At 41.6% G+C, this 19,778-nt stretch overlaps 1 protein-coding gene across 9 annotated transcripts in view; it reads left to right on the plus strand.

Moving 5' to 3' along the window:
* The window catches only part of LOC311584715 (phosphatidylinositol 3,4,5-trisphosphate 3-phosphatase TPTE2-like), an 83,667-nt gene that overhangs the window by 3,801 nt on the left and 60,088 nt on the right, over positions 1-19,778 (plus strand). For 2 of the 9 annotated variants that reach the window (XM_084759300.1, XM_084759302.1), the window contains exons 1-7: positions 3,660-4,410; positions 5,973-6,068; positions 8,804-8,857; positions 14,273-14,311; positions 16,417-16,470; positions 18,036-18,089; positions 19,505-19,558. In XM_084759300.1, coding sequence (XP_084615426.1) covers positions 6,010-6,068; positions 8,804-8,857; positions 14,273-14,311; positions 16,417-16,470; positions 18,036-18,089; positions 19,505-19,558 — 314 coding nt within the window. In that variant the 5' untranslated portion in view covers positions 3,660-4,410; positions 5,973-6,009. The other 7 variants (XM_084759295.1, XM_084759301.1, XM_084759294.1 and 4 more) reach the window with 7 other exon arrangements.

A 19,778-nucleotide genomic window follows, 5' to 3' on the forward strand; every position in this document is an offset into this window, starting at 1 on the left:
GGGGAGAAAGAAGGCTAATAGGAGTTGTGGTCTGCTGAGAAGTCGTTTCTTGGGGCATACCCAAAGCTTACATATGTTAATGTGAGTGGCATCACACACACAGCACTCTAGGTAAAGCATGACATAAGAATTCTAAAGAGTGTGAGCTTGGGATAACAGATGAAATCAGGGTACTACTGTATGCGTCCCTCCTCCAGGGGCATCATGTTTCATAATAGGTTTCATCTAGAATCTTCAGGCATAGCCTGCTTTAAATGCAAGGCAGAATATATAGATGACAACCCCATAAAGAACAATTTAAATAACATTTTTTGTTTTGGTCCTTAAAGGGATAAAACTCCGGATATTTTAATCAATCCAGATAGGAATTAAAGTCATTCTATGATATAGTCTAAGACCATAAAAGACCTTAGTTAAAGCTAAGACCTAGGAATAAATAGTTAATAGTAAACAACTAAGTGCAACTCCAAGCAGCTGAAAGGGTCATATAATCCTGAAAATTTTGGCCGAGCACTGTCACTGCCGTCTATAGCTTTCTTCCTATAGTAATAATACTGAGGAATGTGGAGAGCAAATTCTCCAGGACCTTCTGGCTCTGAGCACATCCCAAATTTAAGTCATTAAAACGGTCTTGCTAGTTCCCCTGGAAACACACCATTCTAAATGGCATCCTGGAGAGGTGTTTTGTTTGTTGTTGTTGTTGTTGTTTTGTTTTTTAAGATGATAGCTCCTCTACAAAGACTGGACTGTAGAAATGCTCCAGTGAGACTTGAAACCACCCCAGCCCCAAACAAACCAAAACACTCTTACAAAGGCTACCGATTGAATACAGGCAGAGCTTGTGTTGAAGGAGACTGGTCATGAATTAAACTGTGAAAGGAGACGAAAAGGGGACTTTCTAAAGAGAATAAAGAGGGAGTCCTCTGGTGCTCCATTTTTGACCACATCCCCTGGATGGGGAGGCCTGGTGGCACTCAGAGGAAGGATAGCAGGCTACCAAGAAGAGACTTGATACCCTATGAACATATACAGGGGGAGGAAGTCCCCCTCAGTCACAGACATAGGGGAGGGGAGTAAGGGGAAAGCGGGAGGGAGGGAGGGATGGGAGGATACAAAGGATGGGCTAACAATTGAGGTGTAATATGAATAAATTAATAAAATATTTTTTAAAAAGAAAAAAAAAGAGTCCTCCTGTGAGCCAGTGTCCTTCGATTCGGAGGCTTGCTTGAATCAGATGCAGGCATAAGGGAGCCACTGAGAAACAAAGAGGGGGCAAAAACTGTTGGAAGAAGAGAGCCTTGAAAGTCAGACACAGTCAGGGGAGATGAGTATGCGGGTGTGGGAGGCCGGCTAGGGGAATGATCGCTGCCAAGTAGCTCTGGTTTTGTGACTGCCAAAAGCATTCCTGGGATAGTCTCCCTACTTGCTAGGACTAGAGAGTCAATATAAATTTCAACAATTCCACAAGTACAAGCAGATGTATTTTAAATTACATATTTCAAATGAACTTAAGTCACAATGTTAAGTTTAAACGGCAAATAACAAATTTATTTGTGTAATTCTTAAAATGCTTTGATAACCCTAGGGGAAAACTGGAACAAAATAACTCATCAGTTCGGCAGGGTTATTGACTCAAAAGCCTCAGGTGGGCTGAGAGGTAGGGACTGGAAAGCTAACTTGACTGGTAACACCTGTGGAAGCTTCTGGTGAGGAGACCCGCATACCAGCCGTGCTGGAGCCTACACGTCCGGAACTTAGGGGACCGAGCCGCATCTGAACTCCTCCATCCACAGGGTTCGCCCTTTTCCATCCTATAGAACCCTAAGAGCCCACACCACTTCCGCACAGTTTCACTTCCGGGAGAGACTGCGGCTTCCGCTGTTCTGATTAAGGAACAATTCTGCTTCTGGAGATGCCTCCCTTGGCTCATTTTCGCGTTGCCTCCGTCAGTCCCTATCTAACAAATTCCGCTACTCTCCAACGGGTAGTATTGTATTTTTATGTTCTCTAGCAATTTTATTTTATATTTTTCAAAGCCGGGCGCGGTGGCACTTGGGAGGCAGAGGCAGGCGGATCTGTGAGCCTGGTCTCCAAAGTGAGCCCAGGACAGCCGAGGCCACACAGAGAAACCCTATCTGAGAAAAACAAATAAAACAAAATCTCTTTTCTGGAAATATTTTTTGGCGGAGTAAATTTCCTTTTGGCCTGATAGCTTTTGAAGAGGCTCTGGCTCCATACCAGCTGGGAATAATTCTTCAGGCCTCTAGCGTTTGGAAAAGGTAAGCAGTGGAGATGAATTACCTCAAATATGATTCCATGATTTTTTCCAAGATTCCCCCTTTCACCAGCTGCTCACCTATGTTCGTTTGCTTTGTTGGAATAAAGTAGGACAAACTCTGTAAGTAAGAAAGCCAAGGCGGGTTGATATCCACGGGAGGAGAAAGGCATGGGGGGAGGGCAAGTGAGAGGGAGGGATTGGGAGGAGAAGAGGGAGACAAAGCTTGGATCAGGATGTTAAGTAAATAAATAAAACAATTAATGAAAAGAAAAGTCATTCTGTGCGGCTCAAGTGGAGTTGAAGGAGCACCCATCCCAATTCATTCTTTAATGAGGAAATAAATACTTAAAAGTCACCAAGTTTAAAAAACTAGAGCTTAAATTAAATCAAGGCTTTAAAATTAAAAATTTAATTGTAAAAAAAATTAACTGTAAATATCATTATATGCTAGTGAATTTGTGAAGCCAGCAGAGCCTATGTGTACAGCCTTGCCTGGCTCCTGCTGGCACTAACAAAGTGCATGGCCACAGTCCCTTTGTCCACGTTGACACAATACTTTTTTTTTTTTTTTCTGAGACAGGGTTTCTCTGTGTAGCCTTGACTGTCCTGGACTCGCTTTGTAGACCAGGCTGGCCTCGAACTCACACAATACTATTAAACTATAGGCCTTACTTAAGTGTGAGTGTCTTTAACCCATGTTGTTGGCTATCTTGATTTGTTCCAAAATCTCCTAGTATTACAAATTCTGTTTTCTCCGTTCTGTTGGGGGAATTAGAATTCCTAGGGCTTTCTCTCCACTTTTATTTTTGGACATTGGCTCTTGTGTGTTCTAGACTGATCTTGAACTCAGTATGTAGTCAAGGTGACCTTGAACTTCTGGTCCTCCTCCAAGTACTGAGAGTACAGGAGTGTGTTTTCATGCCTTTTTATGCAGTGCTGGGATGGAACCCCGGGCTCCATGCTCAAATAAAATGTAAAAAAAAAAATACACTGGCTTTGCATTTTTAAAATTTAGTATGTGCATATGTGTGTGTATACATGTCATGGTGTGTGTGTGTGTGTGTGTGTGTGTGTGTGTGTGTGGTCAAAGGACATCTTGTGAGAGTTGGTTCTCTCCTTTTTTCCCTGTGGGTCCTTGGGATTGAACCCAGGTTGTCATGCTTGGTGGCGAGCACCTTTATCTGCCATGCTATCTTACTGGCCATCTGGTTCCTTGGCTCTATCTGGTGGGCATATTTCTTACTGGCCACACTGCTTGTGGCTCTCTGAGTTTGTGTCCAAATCACTCCTTTCATTTTAGGCCAGCATCAGTAACTGCTTGATAAACTTTTATTTCAGAGACATTCTGGTTTCAAATTTTTTATTAAGTAGTGTCTTTGTTACATTTCAGATACACTGGTCTCAAAGTTTTGATTAAATAGTGTCTTTGTCACTTTACAGTCACTGTGATAAGATATCATGACCAGGGCAACTTATAAAGCTTTTAAAAAGGATCTTACGGTTTCAGAGGCTTTGAGTCCATGGTGATAGAGCAAAGGTAAGGTGGTAGGCAGCCACAATCACAAGGCAGAGAGAACACACTGGAAATGTAGCGAGTCCTTTGATGCCTCAAAGCCCACCCCCAGTGACACATTCCCTGCAACAAGGTCGCACTTCCTAATCCTTCTCAAACAGTTCCACCAATAGGGGCTAAGTATTCAAGTACTTGAGACTATAGGGACCGTTCTCACTCATTCACTCCACCAAAAGCAGAAACATCCTTTCTCTGAGATTCACGAGGAAAAAGCAGAAGCCATACAACTGGTGCTGTGAGATACTGCCCTGTGAGCTTTGATCTCGGTAAGTTCTTAACCCCTTCGCCTGCACTCTTTAAGGGGGAAAGCATCTGTTTCTCATTTCCTACCATAGGGAATCGCGAGCTCATTGTATTTCCCAGCTTACAGCAACCTCAGGACCGCTAGAATCTTTGGTTTAGGGTTGCCATGACATGGAGTTCTGTTTACATATTGGCTTGTTTCTTAGCAACAGATAAAGACCTTCCTGTGAGGGTCTTAGTAAGGATTTTCCATTCCGTCCTCTGGCTCTGCATTGGCTAATATTGGTACCTTGTTCTCACTAGGAGGATTTTAAAAGTAAAAGTTTTAGGGGGAAGGTCTGGCGGGTGGGATTGGAGAGCAGAGAGAGCGTACTATGGGTTGTTAGGGGCACTTAAACAGGAAAGTTGGCTTTGTCTCAGCTGATGAGAAAAGAGACATGTGTCTTCCTTCCTTGAGGAACGCCCAGAGCCTCGACCCTGGACACAAGAACTTTTAAGTTGGTAGATGTAGTACTAGTCTTCTTCCATGAATTGATTGGTTTCATTGACATACCAAGCTTAATTTGGGGGAAAATTAAGAAGAAAAAAAAAATGGAGGAAAAAAATAAAAGAAAAGCTGTTATCCTAAAGGGCAGCAGGCAAGAAGACTGGTGTCAGGAACTGGGGTGAAGTCAGCTCCCCCTTCAGTTGAGGGGTGGCTAAGCTAGGACACTCGGCCTTGAGGGTCCCTCTCCCAGCCCTGCTGCGGGGTCAGGGCAGCTCTAGCTCCTTCCAAACCCCAGCAGTGCAGAAAAGGCAGTGCCCTGCCCACAAGTAATGGGTCCAGGACTTGCTGGGGGGTGGGACCCCTAGAAATCTGCCTCTGCCTGGTTTGTCGTAGTTCACCCCTGTGCAGCTCCGGGCAGTACCTGAGCGGCGATAGATTCGGCTTCCACTGTGTACAGCCGCCACTGTGGGAAGGCATAGAACTTACAGGTGGCTGTGTTGCAGTCCCCAAATTAAAAAACCTCCATCTTTGTCTAAACTGGTCTTTTTTTTGTTTTGGTTTGGGTTTTGTTTTGTCTTTTGAGACAGGGCTTCTCTCACTCTGTAGACCAGGCTAGCCTCGAACACAGAGATGCACCTGTCTCCGCCTCCCGAGTGCTGGGATTAAAGGTGAGCGCCACCACGCCCTGCTGGTTTGTTTTTGTTTCACGGAAAAAAAAAATGGCCACCTCCTCAGACACTGTGATGTTATTAACTTGGCCTATCGTTGGACAATATTTCTTCCTTAATGACTTGCAATTTTCTCAAGTTAACATAAATCCACTTGTAAACTCTTGAGGTTGACTCTCTTCTCTCTTTCTTTGGACCTTGAATATTCTTTGACCAGACTGTTACAGGATGGAAGTATTGTAAATTACCGTGTTGATCTAAGTTGGTTTGCAGCCAGGCATGCTGCCACAAACCAACCCTCAGAAGGGGGAAGGAGGCAGGAAGATATGGACTTCTAGCCTGGCTTTGACTACAAAACACCACCTTGTCGAAACCACAACAGAAATAACCAAGAAAACAAAAAAGGTTTTATTGCACTTTTTGCCTCTTGTAGCCAGTGTATAATCTCTGAAGCGTCTTGTATTTAAACTAAGCTTAACATTTGTTGAACATTCAACAAGTCTGCTCTTGTATTTCTGGGATTGAAATAGCAAAAGTAAACAGAATTTATGTTTCATATATATGACAAGTTTGTACATATTGTAGATTTAAGAATAGTAAAGATTCAAGACTTCAGAAATTCTATGTATGAATTCCATCCTGATTTCAATAACATGCACTTTTAACCTATTGAATGTTAAATTCATATGCGCCATTTCTTTTTCTCCTTTTTTTTTTTTTTAGACTAACTGTGAATTAACTTTAGTCACAAGATAATACCATGCAGAGTTTCAAGAAAACGCCTTTGTATTTCTGGTTGGAACAGTATGGCTATAACAGGTGAGTGACATAACCGAAACGTCAAGCACAGCTCTCACTCGGGGTTAGCAGAATCAGGAACATATGTGCACCTTCCTAATAGGGGTAAACTGAATACAAGTGGCACTTGACAAATTCACAGGTTAAAGAAATCTATGCTCATAATTTTCCTTTAAAATACTACAATTTAGGCAGCATGACAAGCATATTCCAATCATTTTAAGCTTCGCCTGTAGGGACAGCTGTTTGACGTGATATGGGTATTGTACATAGGGGTAGTAAGCTACCATGCGACTCAGGAAAGTCATTCCACAGAAATGGCCACCACTGACACTGCAGTTGACCCAACTCCATTCCTCAAATGATGTTTGTCATCCCTGTGAAGGTCAAAAGTGGGTTTTTATTACTTAGATGAATGGATGCTGGAGTTATATGAAAAGCTACAATACTTTAAACAATTTCCCCACATGAGAACACAAGATGAGATTCCTATGAGGCTTCTGTTGTACACCTGTGGGCATGACATGTGAGAATTGGTCCCTATGTGGTCTTGTCTTCAGCCATGGCATGTAAAGAGTTTGGCCTCTGTAATACTGGCAATCTGTTGAAACACGTCTTTGATGTATAGTAATGTCCAAACACCATAATGTACTTCAGAGCTTATGGGGACTATTTGTTCTTCTCGGCTGCCAGATGTGTTTTGCTCAATGGGCATCTGTACATGCTCCTTCTTATTTCCTGGTAATATTTCCCCAAATAATTGCTCCCTTTTAAACACGTCAATAAATACTTCCCTTCGATATGACTGAAACATACCGTATGAACATGTTAGGATGTTCATTTGAAATATGCCTGGGAGAAAATGTTCTTGTAAAGTTGAACTGTCAGTTGAAAACTTGAAGTTCACTGCCATGTGTGGTATCTAGAAGTTGATGTAAAGAAAAAGAATTAATGAAAAGTGTGTTGAAAGGACAGATGTGAAAATAATAGAAATTGGAAACTCTGAAATTTTCATTTGATACAGAGAGACCAGATAGAATGCCTAAAGTCTACTTCTAGATATTCTTGAAGTGTGTGATAAATAAGAACTAAATTAAGACATTAAAATGTCTATATCTGCTTCGAATTATCAGTGCTCGTTTTCTTTCTTTCTTTAAGATTTATTTATTTATTTATTTATTTTGTATACAGCACTCTGCCTACATGTACACCTGCAGGCCAGAAGAGGGCACCAGATCTCATTATACATGGTTGTGAGCCACCATGTGGTTGCTGGGAATTGAACTCATGACCTCTGAAAGAGCAGCCAGTGCTCTTAACCTCTGAGCCATCTCTCCAGCCCTCACTCACTTTCTTGGTTATTGTCATGACTCATGGAAAACAACCAAAGCACAAACTTGAAAAGACTAGACTCACTTTCAGAGCGATACTGATATTGCTGGTGAAGATGCACATTAGTATTTTTACAACCTAAAAAAATCTGATTTGAATTTTGACTAGTTTTGAGTCTCTATATTGACCACCACCCATGCACAAAGAAGTTTCTCTAATGAGGACTGACCGTTGCTATAATCTATGGGTACAGCGAAATATACTTAGAAGGCAGCTTGATACAATGATACTATGAAACTTTATATATTTCGCAAAGTTATGACAGTAAGTTTACCCCTAGAATCTATAAGCTCCCAATCCATAGGTTCTCATTCAGAATTACAGTTCCACGATTTCTTCCTGTGGAGCAGGCCTAATTGCAATCAGTAATAAGTTGGTTACTTCCATAGCATCCGTGCCAGTATTGTCCTCACGGACATACCTTGCCAGGCTAGTTGTTATAACAGCTCTCAGGCTTCACAGCTATATAAGACTTATTCCAACATCTTTGACAGATTATTCATTGTGTGTGCATCTGTCACAGAATATGGGTGACGATCGGAAGACAGCTTGGTAGTGTCAGTTCTTTTTTTGCACCTTACACGCAGACTGAACTTAGGTGGTCATACTTACAAGGCATGTGCCTGTAGCCACCGACCCACCTGCTGTTCCCCATCACCTTTCTGTTTGCTTATCCTTAAGTGTATTTTTCATATTTGTTTTAAAATTTTCAATTTCTTCCTTTATATGCTGTTTCAAATGCTGTGGTTTTTTTTTCTCAGTAGTTATACTTTTCTTGTACCTAATTTTGTTGAGTTGTAAGCTCATATTCCTTGAACTGTTGGCTGATCTGTCTGGTGACTTACATAGGGAAAGAGCTGAAGGCCTGCCTAGGATGCCCTCAATCTACACCTTTTGTCTCAGAATAATATGAGAATTTCCTGGGTAATGTGAGGAATTACAAAGCCACCCTTATTGAAAGCCGAGACTGAAGTCGTTGCCTTTCTTTAGCTTGGGTTAGGAGAGGTAGAGAGGCCCGGGGCAGAGTTTCAGATCCTGGGAAACACTGTACATAGGCAACAGCTTGGGTCAGGCTACATCTCCTTCAAGCTCCTGAGAAAGGCAGCCCCAGAGGAGGCAGTCTCCAAGGTGTCACTTGGCCTTTGGGGATGGAGGGACTGAGAGAATCAAGACCCAGTGACTTGTTTGGGCCCTTCCCTGACCCGTAGGCTTGTCTACTCTACCCTAATTTCTACCTGAGCAGTCACTGCTGGTTTCTGAGAAAAAGCTTTAATGGTCTTCAACCAGGTGAGAATTTGACATTTTCTTCTCTACTTACCCCTCAAGATTACCTTTTTCATTTGCATCCTCTTACTTTTTGGCAGAATTGTGGACACTTTCACAGCGTATTCTACATCCTACGAAACCACTGGCAGCGCGTGAGTTGTCTCAGCTGATCTGAGCTATAATGTATATTGTGAGCGCAAATAGCACTAATCAGTTTTCTTACAGGTGAAAAGTGTCTATATGAACTTTCTTTCTTTTAGGAGCGAAGTGGAAAAAAAAAAAAAAAGAGCTGATCACCAGGAAGAAATTTGTGATAATTTGTTTATAACTCTTAATACATAGCAGTCAGAATTCTTAGGATTCTATCAGAATCTCTGCATATGACCCTTTCTGAGTGTAGCCTAGAACCCTGCTTGGGACCTGGAAGAGATGGGGGGTGTGAAAATAGAAGAAGAGCCCCCCAACAGAGAAGGGAAGCGGGCATAATGGGATCTGAAAGTGTGCCTCGCCTTCCAGAGCTCTGCCACTAGGGATACCCCAAACTCAAAACATCAAACTGAGCTGAACCCCAGCTCAGGCCTGTAGCTGCTATCCCTTACTCATCCGAAGGGCAGGAAAAGCAGACATGGTGTGTGAAAGTAAGGGGGGGATAGAAGAACTGTTACAAGAGCTTAGATGAGACTCACGGGGTGCTAACAAGCCAAAGCTGCGCCAATCCCTATATTTTAATATGACTCTAATATGACAATCATATGAGGCATAATTTCGAGAGAATATGACATTAAATTTCAAATAACTGATTTATATATGTATACACACACACACACACACACACACACACACACACACGTAGGAGCATGGATGAACTGGTCAACATCATTTTAAGTGAAATCAACCAGACACAAAAACCCAAGTATCACATGGTTTCTCCAACAAGTGGATGCTATTATCAAAAAAAAAAAAGATGATCTGAAGGCATAAGGGGGACCCCAGGGAATGGGAAGGGATTGAACAGCAAAATGGAGAGTAAGAGGGCTTGCAAGAATAGATGTAGTCAAGGCAGGGTGCATACATGTGTGGAGATGTCACAGGGACCCGTTAATGTTTCTTTATAGAGTTCAGGAAAGAGCCTGTCTTGATCTCAGCCTTTTCTTGCTGCTTCGATCCCATTGTTGTTATTAATCTCCTTTTTTGTTTGTTTTTTTTACATTCCCTCTTAGTTTGGTTTTGTAAGGTCCTATGAAGGGAAAAATTCCACATGTTCTATATTTTCCTATTGTCATATATTTTTCAAACTCTTTCCCTGTGATCCTCTAGATTTCATTGGTATCTTTTTTAATGCCCATTTTTGCCTGATTTTATTTATTTGGGTCTTTTAATTTCTCTTTTAGCTAGTTTGGTTTGATTTTTGTGTCTTTTAATTTTTTAAAAATTAACCATATATTATAATTAACACAATATATTTTAAATAATATTTCAACATGTAGACAATATTTTATGAAGTTGGGAGGCAGGACTATGTAGCTCAGGCTGGTCTCAGGCTTACAAGCTGCTGCCTCCACCTGCCAAGGAGTACAGCACAACTTCTGGTTTAATATGCAGATGTTAATGAGGTAGTTTTTGTTCTTTTTTAATATTAAAGTTTTTCTTTTTAAAAATTTGGGAGTTTTGTGTATGCCTTTCTTTTTGCTTTTTTTGTTTGTTTGTTTTTTTGTTTTTTTGAGACAGGGTTTCTCTGTGTAGCCTTGGCTGTCCTGGACTCGCTTTGTAGACCAGGCTGGCCTCAAACTCACAGCGATCTGCCTGCCTCTGCCTCCCAAGTGCTGTTTTTGCTTATTTTATTTCATATGCATTGGTGTTTTGCCTACATGTATGCCTATGAGGCTGTCAGATCTTGGAGTACAGACAGTTGTGAGCTGCCATGAGGGTGCTGGGATTTGAACCTGGGTCCTCTGGAAGAGTAGTCAGTGCTCTTAACCACTGAGCCATCTCTCTAGCTGCCATGGTTTTGTTTCTTGAGAGAGAGAGAGAGAGAGAGAGAGAGAGAGAGAGAGAGAGAGAGAGAGAATATGAAGTTGAGTGAGTAAAGAAATGGGGTCTGGTAGGAGATGGGAGAAAGAAAAGATAGGATTCAAATACCTCATATGATGTTTTTTTAACCTTCCTGAGTTACCACCTTTTTGTATTATTGATCCTTTATTATTACTTTAACTTTGGTTTCACTTATTTCTGCTTTGATCTTTGTTATTTCTTTCCTTCTACCAGTTCTGGCGTATTTCTTTCCTAAGGTAATGAGATATCTCATTAGTTTATTTGGTATGTTCCTGGTCTTGATTTGTTTGACACAGAGTTTTACTATACAGCTCGGGTTTACCTGGAATTCATTGTGTTGCCCGTTGCGCTTACCTCAAACTTACAATCCTCCTGCCTCAAACTCTCTAATGTTATGTACCTTCACCACTATCTTCATCTCTCTGTGTTCTCTTTTAAATGTTGTGGAAAGGTTATTTTCTGGTCATGCCTCCTTTTGGTTCTAACTATCTCTGTGCTTAGCTGTTTGTATCTTTGTCATGGTTTGAGAAATTCTCTGTCATTTCACTGAACACTTTTTTTGTGTATGCTGCTAGCCAGCATTTCCATTCCAACCCTTACCTGTGCCTAATGTTCATTTTGTCTTTTAATGATGTCTCAGGGATCTTGAATTTTTCTGTTCACTCCTTTTAAAATACTGTTTTTATTTCTTACTGTTTGAGTTTTCTAATTTGTCCATATTGTTTTCAAATTCTGCTTTTCTTTCTTTCTTTTTCTTTTCTTTTCTTTTCTTTTTTTTTTTCTTTTTTTTTAGACAAGGTCTCTTTGTGTTAGCCTTGACTGTCCTGGTCTTTTTTTCCCCATATTTATTTATTATTATGTATACAGTGCTCTGTCTGCCTGCATGTATACCTGCATGACAGAAGAGGATATTAAATCACATTATAGATAGTTGTGAACCCTCATATGGTTGCTGGTAATTGAACTCAGGACCTCTGAAGAGCAGACAGTGCTCTTAACCTCTGAGCCATCTCTCCAGTCCCAAGTCCTGCTTTCCTTTTACCTCTTTTTCTTATGAGACTATACTGAGTTACTTTAACATCTCACTCACTGATCTTTTTTCATTTAGAAGATTTCTGGTTTTTCCCTCAGAATCTTCATCTCCTTACTGAATTTACCTTTTATATTCTTTATTGTCTTCCCTAATTCAATCGAATGCTTATTTATATTGTCTTTAATTATTGATAATTTAAATATTCTTTTGAATTATTTATCTGGCTATGTATTATATTATGTTATTATATTATATTATCTAATTTTATGTCTTTGGGGTTTGTTTCTAGAGCACTTTTAGCCTTTGGAGAAGCTGTGTTACCTGGCTTTTGAAACCCCTTGTGTTTCTATTTTGTGTTTTGTGCATCGTAAGATCCTTCTTAGGAAGTAATCAGGGAAATCAGTGTGTGTGTGTGGTGTGGTGTTTAGTCCCACGTGAACTTTTGGTGTGGTTTCTCCATAGCTTCTTTGGCAGTGATTGGTGGCTTTGACACTGTGTGACCCATCTTCTCTGTGGACACTAGAGCCTGTGTGACTGACTGTATGGCCCATCTTCTCCGTGGCTTATATCAAGAGTGGAGAGTCTCTGGGAGTTGAGGCAGGTGTTAGCAGACAGCCGTGCATGTAGGGTGTGAATTCTGTTTACTCCTCTGGATTTTGAGCAGCATGCAGTCTGGAAAGTTATGGGCGCAACCAATGCTTAAGGCACCTATTGAGGTGTATACATAGAGACTGAGTGCTCTCTGCTGCTGCAGTGGAGGTAAAATGGAGCCTGGCTCTTCAGGTCGCCCCTGTTTGTGCCTATCTGGGGCAGAGTTCATAACTGGATGTTTTATCTATTTTATTCTCTGACGTTTGAAGTATTTTTCCAAGTTCAGTGAGTGCTGGATCAGAGCTGGATTGAGGTATGGTTTCTCCAAACAGGGATGGGAATATGAACCCACATGCTCAGGGCACTGGGATCTGTCCTCAGCATCTCCCAGAAAGAAGAAAACAAATAGCAGAAGCAACCATAACACATGAACAAATGAGATATAAAAGTACAAACAAAGTAACTAATACCATTACATCAATATCAGCAGGAAAGAGAGTGGCAAAATAATATAGAATAAGTAAACAGTAACTAGTTCATACAAGCAAGAATGTAAAAAACAAACAAACAAACAAACAAAAGGAATAACACATAGGGCCAGCAGGATGGACCAGTGGTTAGTGTGCTTTTGTCCCCCAGCGTGATGACTTGAGTTTGTTTCCAAGACCCACGGGATGGAAGAGAGAGTGAACTCTCACAAGCTGTCCTCTCAGCTCTACATGCATGTTGTGGCATGAGCATGCGTACATACACATGAATGAGATAAAACTCTTTAAAAGAAACTAACGCACAGCATCTAAGGCTGATGACTTTACCCACTCATTCTGAGAGGTGTCCCCCAACCTGTTTGCGAGTGTAGAGTTTTGATTTGTGGATCAAAGGAAGCACAACGTGGTGCTTTCCTCCCAACGCATGGGCATGGCGATAGTAACACTTTATTGTCATTTCTTGAAACCAACCATTCTGTTGTTTCTGTGGTTTGGAATGGAGAATGCTGTGCATACTTCTACTTATCGCTTTGCTAGGAATGAGTAATGAGAAAATGTTTCATAGGAGTTGTGTTAATTTAATAAAATACATGTATATTACAAAAATTTAAATGTAAGTCTGTTTGCATGGTTGCTGCATAGCAATTTTAAAATTATTACTAATTTATTCATTTAATATTATTTAATATTTTTAGTATTGTTAATCGTAGTATACATGTGTATAATTATAATATTAATAGCATTTTTGAAACTTTCAAATGCTATATTTTACTTATTTTTTATTTTTTATTGCTCAAGAATTGCATATAGAGTGGTCCCCCTAGATCTTTCCCATGGAACCCCACAGCCCTCCCTCCTAGCACATATCCATTATTTTGTGTCAGCCACTGGCCTGAAGAAGCAATTTCCACCAGTGACTCCTGGCGACACACTGGGCAGAGGTGAAGGTGGCAGTGTCCACTGTCCTTCCAGTTCCCTATTCCGGTCTCACCACACTACTCTGAGTCCTGCAAGCAGCCTGCTGACCAAAATGGAAAAATAATTAATCATTATTGCTGATTCTTTATTGTTAATGTCCTTCTGTTTCCAGTAAAAGTGCATGTGTCTTGGTTAGAGAAGCTTATTTTTGCATAAACTGTGGTTAATGAAGAGGTATAACTGGTCAAAGTGCTGATATTAAATCACTAGTAATGCACATGCATGTGTGCACACACACACATACATGCACACATACATTCCTGAGAATGGCTCATATTTCCACTCTGGCAACCTGAAGCCATGGTTTTGTCATGTGACTCACAATTTGTCATCTGTAACTTATTTTTGTGCCCTATAGAGAAAATCACAAATTCTTTGAAATCGTCTTATTTTATTATTTGTGTGTATTTTTTGTTTGTTTGCAGAAATAAAAAGGTGGCAACGAAGCAAAGTGACAGCTTTCTGTGAGTTGACTTTCCCCTCCCCCCAATGGAAAACCATTTTAAAGTAGTCATGACAGTGCAAGGCACACGCAGCAGCAACCATCGGGCATCTGTGTGCAGTGTGTTCGCCTGAGGACTAGATACACAGTGATGGGCCTGAGCAAAAGACACATGACCATAGTCTGCTGGGAACCTTACAGTTGAGCAGTCCAAACTCCTAGTTAAACTGTTAAAACGCCTGAGTGCGCTATTCACAGAGACCCAGGAAGAGAAACGCCTTATTCAGAAGCAGAGAGGTAGGATTAGTGGGCAGTGGAAGAGCTCCCAGCAAAGAAACCTGCTCCAGGGCTTTGCTTCCATGGGAGCCAGGTCCCCTAACCCACACCCACTCGCATACGAGCAGCACTTCCGGTTTCCACCTCCGGTCCTGACCTCACGCGCCTATGAGAGAGACAGCCTTAATAGGTGAAGCCAGGTGGGGAAACGCAGGGACTTAGGGAACGGAAAACTGGAAGGGAGGGATAAGAAGGGCGAGTTCCCGTAAAAGTTTGAGTTTAAAATAAATCACACCAGCAAAGAAGACAGTCCCACATCACATTAGGTTTTCAATTAAAGTTCTTGAACCTTGATATGTTAAAGTTTCTTTTTCAAGCCTCTGTACTTAGTTCACATAAACCTACATTTCCAGGGACAAATGGAAACGCTTCTGCTGCAGTGCCTAAATGCATATCAGATTTTATGTAATTTTTTATTCTTTTTAGAATTGCATACATGCGCGAGGGTTTTGTGCGTTTCCACCCCAGTTCACCCCTCCTCACCAATACATTCCCCCCTCCAAGCTTCATTTCCCTCCTTTTTTATTTTGAAATAACCCCCTGCATGGAGCCACTCACTGGAACATGAGTGTTTTGCTTGCAGTCACATACCCAAAGAAATATGACTCTCCCTGGCCAAATACTCAGCAACGGCCAATCGCTCCGCAGCCAGGGCTGGAGCCACGTGAACCGCTCCTCAGCCCATGCCGTAGTGCAGCCCGGCTTGATCTTGTGCAGGCCTTGTGCGGGCAGCCACAGCTGCTGTGAGTTAGGTTGTGGCCATGCCCTGTCTAAAAGACGGCACTTCACAGCACTCCTCCTGGCCTCCAGCTCTCACATTCCTTTTTGTCCCTTCTTCCATGATGTTCCTTGAACCTTGAGAACAGGGAGTTTATAGATGTCCCATTTACAGACTGAGCCTTCATAGTGACTTAATATCGTTGCTGTGACCAATTATGTCTCTTCATTAACCACAGCTTACTGCAAAGAAAAAAGAAAAAAAAAAAAGACCAAGAGTGAGACTAACACAGATCTTTTGGGTATAAGCATATAAATATTTAGAAGGCAGTTTAGCAACATGACCATTTAGCAAAATAAAAGTAATAGGTCCCCTTCTAAAGCCTACGGTCTCTACAGCATGAATTCTCCCCTGTTGAATTGGCCTCAAACCCAGCCAGAAAACAATTGGTTACCCCCAATAACATTTATGCCCCTGTTGCCATGGTGCGTACATCGTGCCTGCAAATCATGCACATACATGCACTACAGCTAGCACTGAGTGAGACCACTGGTGTATGTTCTTCCGCACGTAACCTGCACGGGACCTTCCTTACTTATGAAACTAACTCACAGACGGGAGGCTTTCCAGTCAGTTCCAGATCGATCTTCCCATGTCCTCTAGCCCAAGTGTGTAATGTCTTCAGCACTAGAGTCCTGCTATGTACATCTGGTGGGCAACCCAAAGCAAAAGCAATACCTGTGTTGCTTTGGGTGTTGTGGGACCTTCCGAAGCATTCCATCCATACCCAGTGTTGAGATTTTGTTTCATAACTCATGAGTTCTAGAAGCAGCATTGTCCACTCATGCAGGGTACCTCCATTTTTTAGACATTAGCTTACAAAGTAGTGCGTTTCCATAAGAGTTTTCACACAGCCTTAGTGTTAGTTAACCAACCTCCTACCTCCTTTTCTCCCCTATCATGTCAAAAAAAATTTTTTTTGTTAAATCAATTCATAAGTCATAGGCAGATTTAGCAAAAGGTAAATCTGTGATGTAAATGGTATTTGATCACGTACAACTTTGATCCTTTAGTTACGACACAAATGAAGAGACAACAGTGACTAATACCAGAAGCGACAGTGGAAGGTCAGTTACATATGCGTATATATACAGATACCTGGGCACGAAGCAGAGTGTTTGGGATGGTATTTCTAAAATACCAGCTCCTGTATATCACATTTCTTCTTGTTTTGGATCTAGTTGAGAAAATGAGAAACGTAATCAGGAGAAACTGCCTGTATGTGAGACCTCACTGGAAGCTGTCGCTTCAGTGGTAAAGCATTCCACACTAGGTAGCTTGAACGGCAGCCATTAATCCTGTAACCCTCAGTGGTAGAAGTCTGATACGAAGTGACTGCGAGGCTTGCTCTTTTTGAGGGCTGTGAAGAGCAGTACGTTGTGGGCCTCTTTCGCCCCGCCACTGGCTGTGCAAAATCTCCAGCATTCCTTGGCATGCACACTCTCTCTCTGTGTGTCTGCCTCCGTTTTGGACGTAGCATTCTTCCCATGTGTGCCTTACTGCGAAAGTTTCATCTCGATACCACTCATGTAAGAGTGAGACTGTGAGCACTCAGAGGAAGGATAGCAGGCTACCAAGAAGAGACTTGATACCCTGTGAGCATATACAGGGGGAGGAGGTCTCCCTCAGTCACAGTCATAGGGGAGGGGAATAGGGGGAAAGTGGGAGGGAGGGAGGAATGGGAGGATACAAGGGATGGGATAACAATTGAGATGTAATATGAATGAATGAATGAATTAATTAATTAATTAAAAAAAGAGTGAGACTATGAGATTGTACCTCATAATTGCTTATGCTTGCAATGACAGTGATTGGGACATCAACAAGTTAACTTGGGAGATATTATTCAAAATGAGGAGAAATCCTACTTGGGGCAAAGGCAACAACAGTCAAACATGGGGCTGTGGAGCTCCAACAGAAAAAAATGAAGCACATAAATGCCCAGTTGTCTCTAATCCTCCAAAAATTCTGGAATTGGGCTGGGCTGATGCCCCCAACGCAGTCACCATCATTTTGGAGTGAGCTATCAAACCCCATCTGACAGGCAGAGAAGACACACATAGACTGTGAAAATAGGCAGGTGGTGAGGAGAGTTCAGAGTCAGGAACCAAGTGAGGTCATGGTGATGCGTCCCTACTACACACCGAAGTTGAGTCTGAACTAATGTAACTGCAAAAGCCTCTTACACATTGATACTAAGGTAATAAGTAAACCTATGAATATTCTATTTTCATAGGCCTAAGATATTCCTTTTTGGTCACTTCTGTTTTGTTTTTAACAATCTTACTCTGTAGCCATAGCTAGCCTGTGCTCACTATGTAGGACTAGCCTGTGCTCACTATGTTGGGCTAGCCTGTGCTTGCTAAGTAGGGCTAGCCTGTGCTCACTATGTAGGCTGGCCTTGAACCCTCAGCCTCCTTATTGCTGAGATTATATGCTTAAGGTATCATGTCTGGCAAGATGCCAATAACATATAAAGTCCTAAAAATGTAATATAAGTTCAAATAATGATCTGTATATTGATATTTAAAGGTTAACCAGCTAATGTTTACAGAACTATAGTTTTTTTTCTCTCTTAATTAAAAAGCCAGTAAAAATGTGTGTGTGACATTGTACTTTTATAATCCCTTAGTTTATATCCAGAGGGAGTATCATCGTCAAATTATCTCAAGTCCAGCAGTGACAGGTGAGTTGAAAAAACAAAAATATATACATATATGTGAGTATATATGCATATGCACATTTCTATAATGACATGCACACATACACATGCATTGAACAATAAAGGACAGAAGAAGTCGACTTGGAGTGACAGTTGAATCCCTAGCCCTGAAGGGGACTGTTTCTCACCCGCTGAAGCATAAGGAGCACCGCAGAAGACTGGGTAGAGAGGACGTGAGGGCCGGATGACGAGCACATGTGCTGTGGAGCGCCATCTTCAGGGCACGCCACGGTTCTCATGGCGGTCTGCATGAGACTGGGCCTGAGATCGGTCATTCATGGCTTGAGGAAGGAGAGAGGTCCTGCTTCTCTCTCCCCACAAACTCTTGGCTAGAGAAGGGGAGTCATTGCCTTCCGTGGCGTGGCCTGAAGACAGCCATGCTCCAGTGGTTCCTTCCACACCTATGCCATGTGGGTGGCCATGGGCAAACTCCCTGTGTCACAGAACACCACAGATAGACATGAAAGAGGTTAAAGGGCTTATTTGGAGGAGGCCTCGGAGGCGTGGGAGGAGGATAAGAGATGGAAGGTGAGAGTGGTGAGAATGCACTCTAAACATACGTGGCATAGTCAATGAAAAAAAACTTAATAAAAAGAGAATAGGAGGAAACTGAAGTCTGTAACAATCTACCCTCACATGTACCTATGGCAAAAACAAAGTCCTTTGTCACTGTGCCTGTGTAAATCTCTCTCAATGAGATGCTTTGATGGGGGTGTAAGTTAGATGGAGCTATGGCCTCCCATCTGCAGCTACTTCGTCCTATCTCATGGGGAGGAGAGAACCACAGTGGGTGAAAGTAAGAAGGCAGAAGAGAGTTATGAGTCAGGAACTAAGATGTGGTGAGAAAGCCATGAACTCTATAAACTGCAGTGGAATTTGAAATAAGTGCACGAAAAATTCTTGGGAGCTAATCAGGATGCATTGCATTTTTTAATTTTTGAGATTGTATTATAATCACATTTCTCCCTTCCCTTTCCCTCCTCTAAGCCCTCCCCATACCCTCCCTACTCTCCTTCAAATTAATTGCCTCTTTTTCCATTAATTATCAAAGCATGCATATCTGTGTATGTATATGCACATATATTCCTGAATATGCCCTGCTCAGTCCGTATAATGTTACTTGTCTGTATGTTTCCAGAGATGACCGTTCGGCACCAGACAAGCGACTGTGCTCTTCCATGGAGAGCACCTCCTCCCCCTCGCCCTCCCCCAGCCCTCCTCAGTTGCCTGTGAGATAGAAATTAGTGGTTTTCATATGAATACGTAAAACTCAACTACCATATAATAAGTACAGTAAAAGTAGTTATTTGATCCCCATAAAGTAATTATATTTTATACACATGTGCTTTTTACTGACTGTGTACTTTTCAATAATTTAGAATATATACAAATGAGCCATCATCATACAGCCCTGACAGAACCATGAGTGACAGGTAAGTGAACTGAATTAAACACATACACCCACATGTATACGTATACACACACATACACCCACATGTATACGTATACACACACACACACACACTATGCTCATACACAGATCAGCAAACTCCTATTAACATATCTATGTTTTTATATATGTTTTCATAAATTTTGTTGTGTTTTCATATGTGTGCTTTACATATATATATATGAAAAATACACACAAACCTC

Source organism: Acomys minous (assembly GCF_964271855.1).
Source record: "Acomys minous genome assembly, chromosome: 15".
Lineage (NCBI taxonomy): Eukaryota > Metazoa > Chordata > Mammalia > Rodentia > Muridae > Acomys > Acomys minous.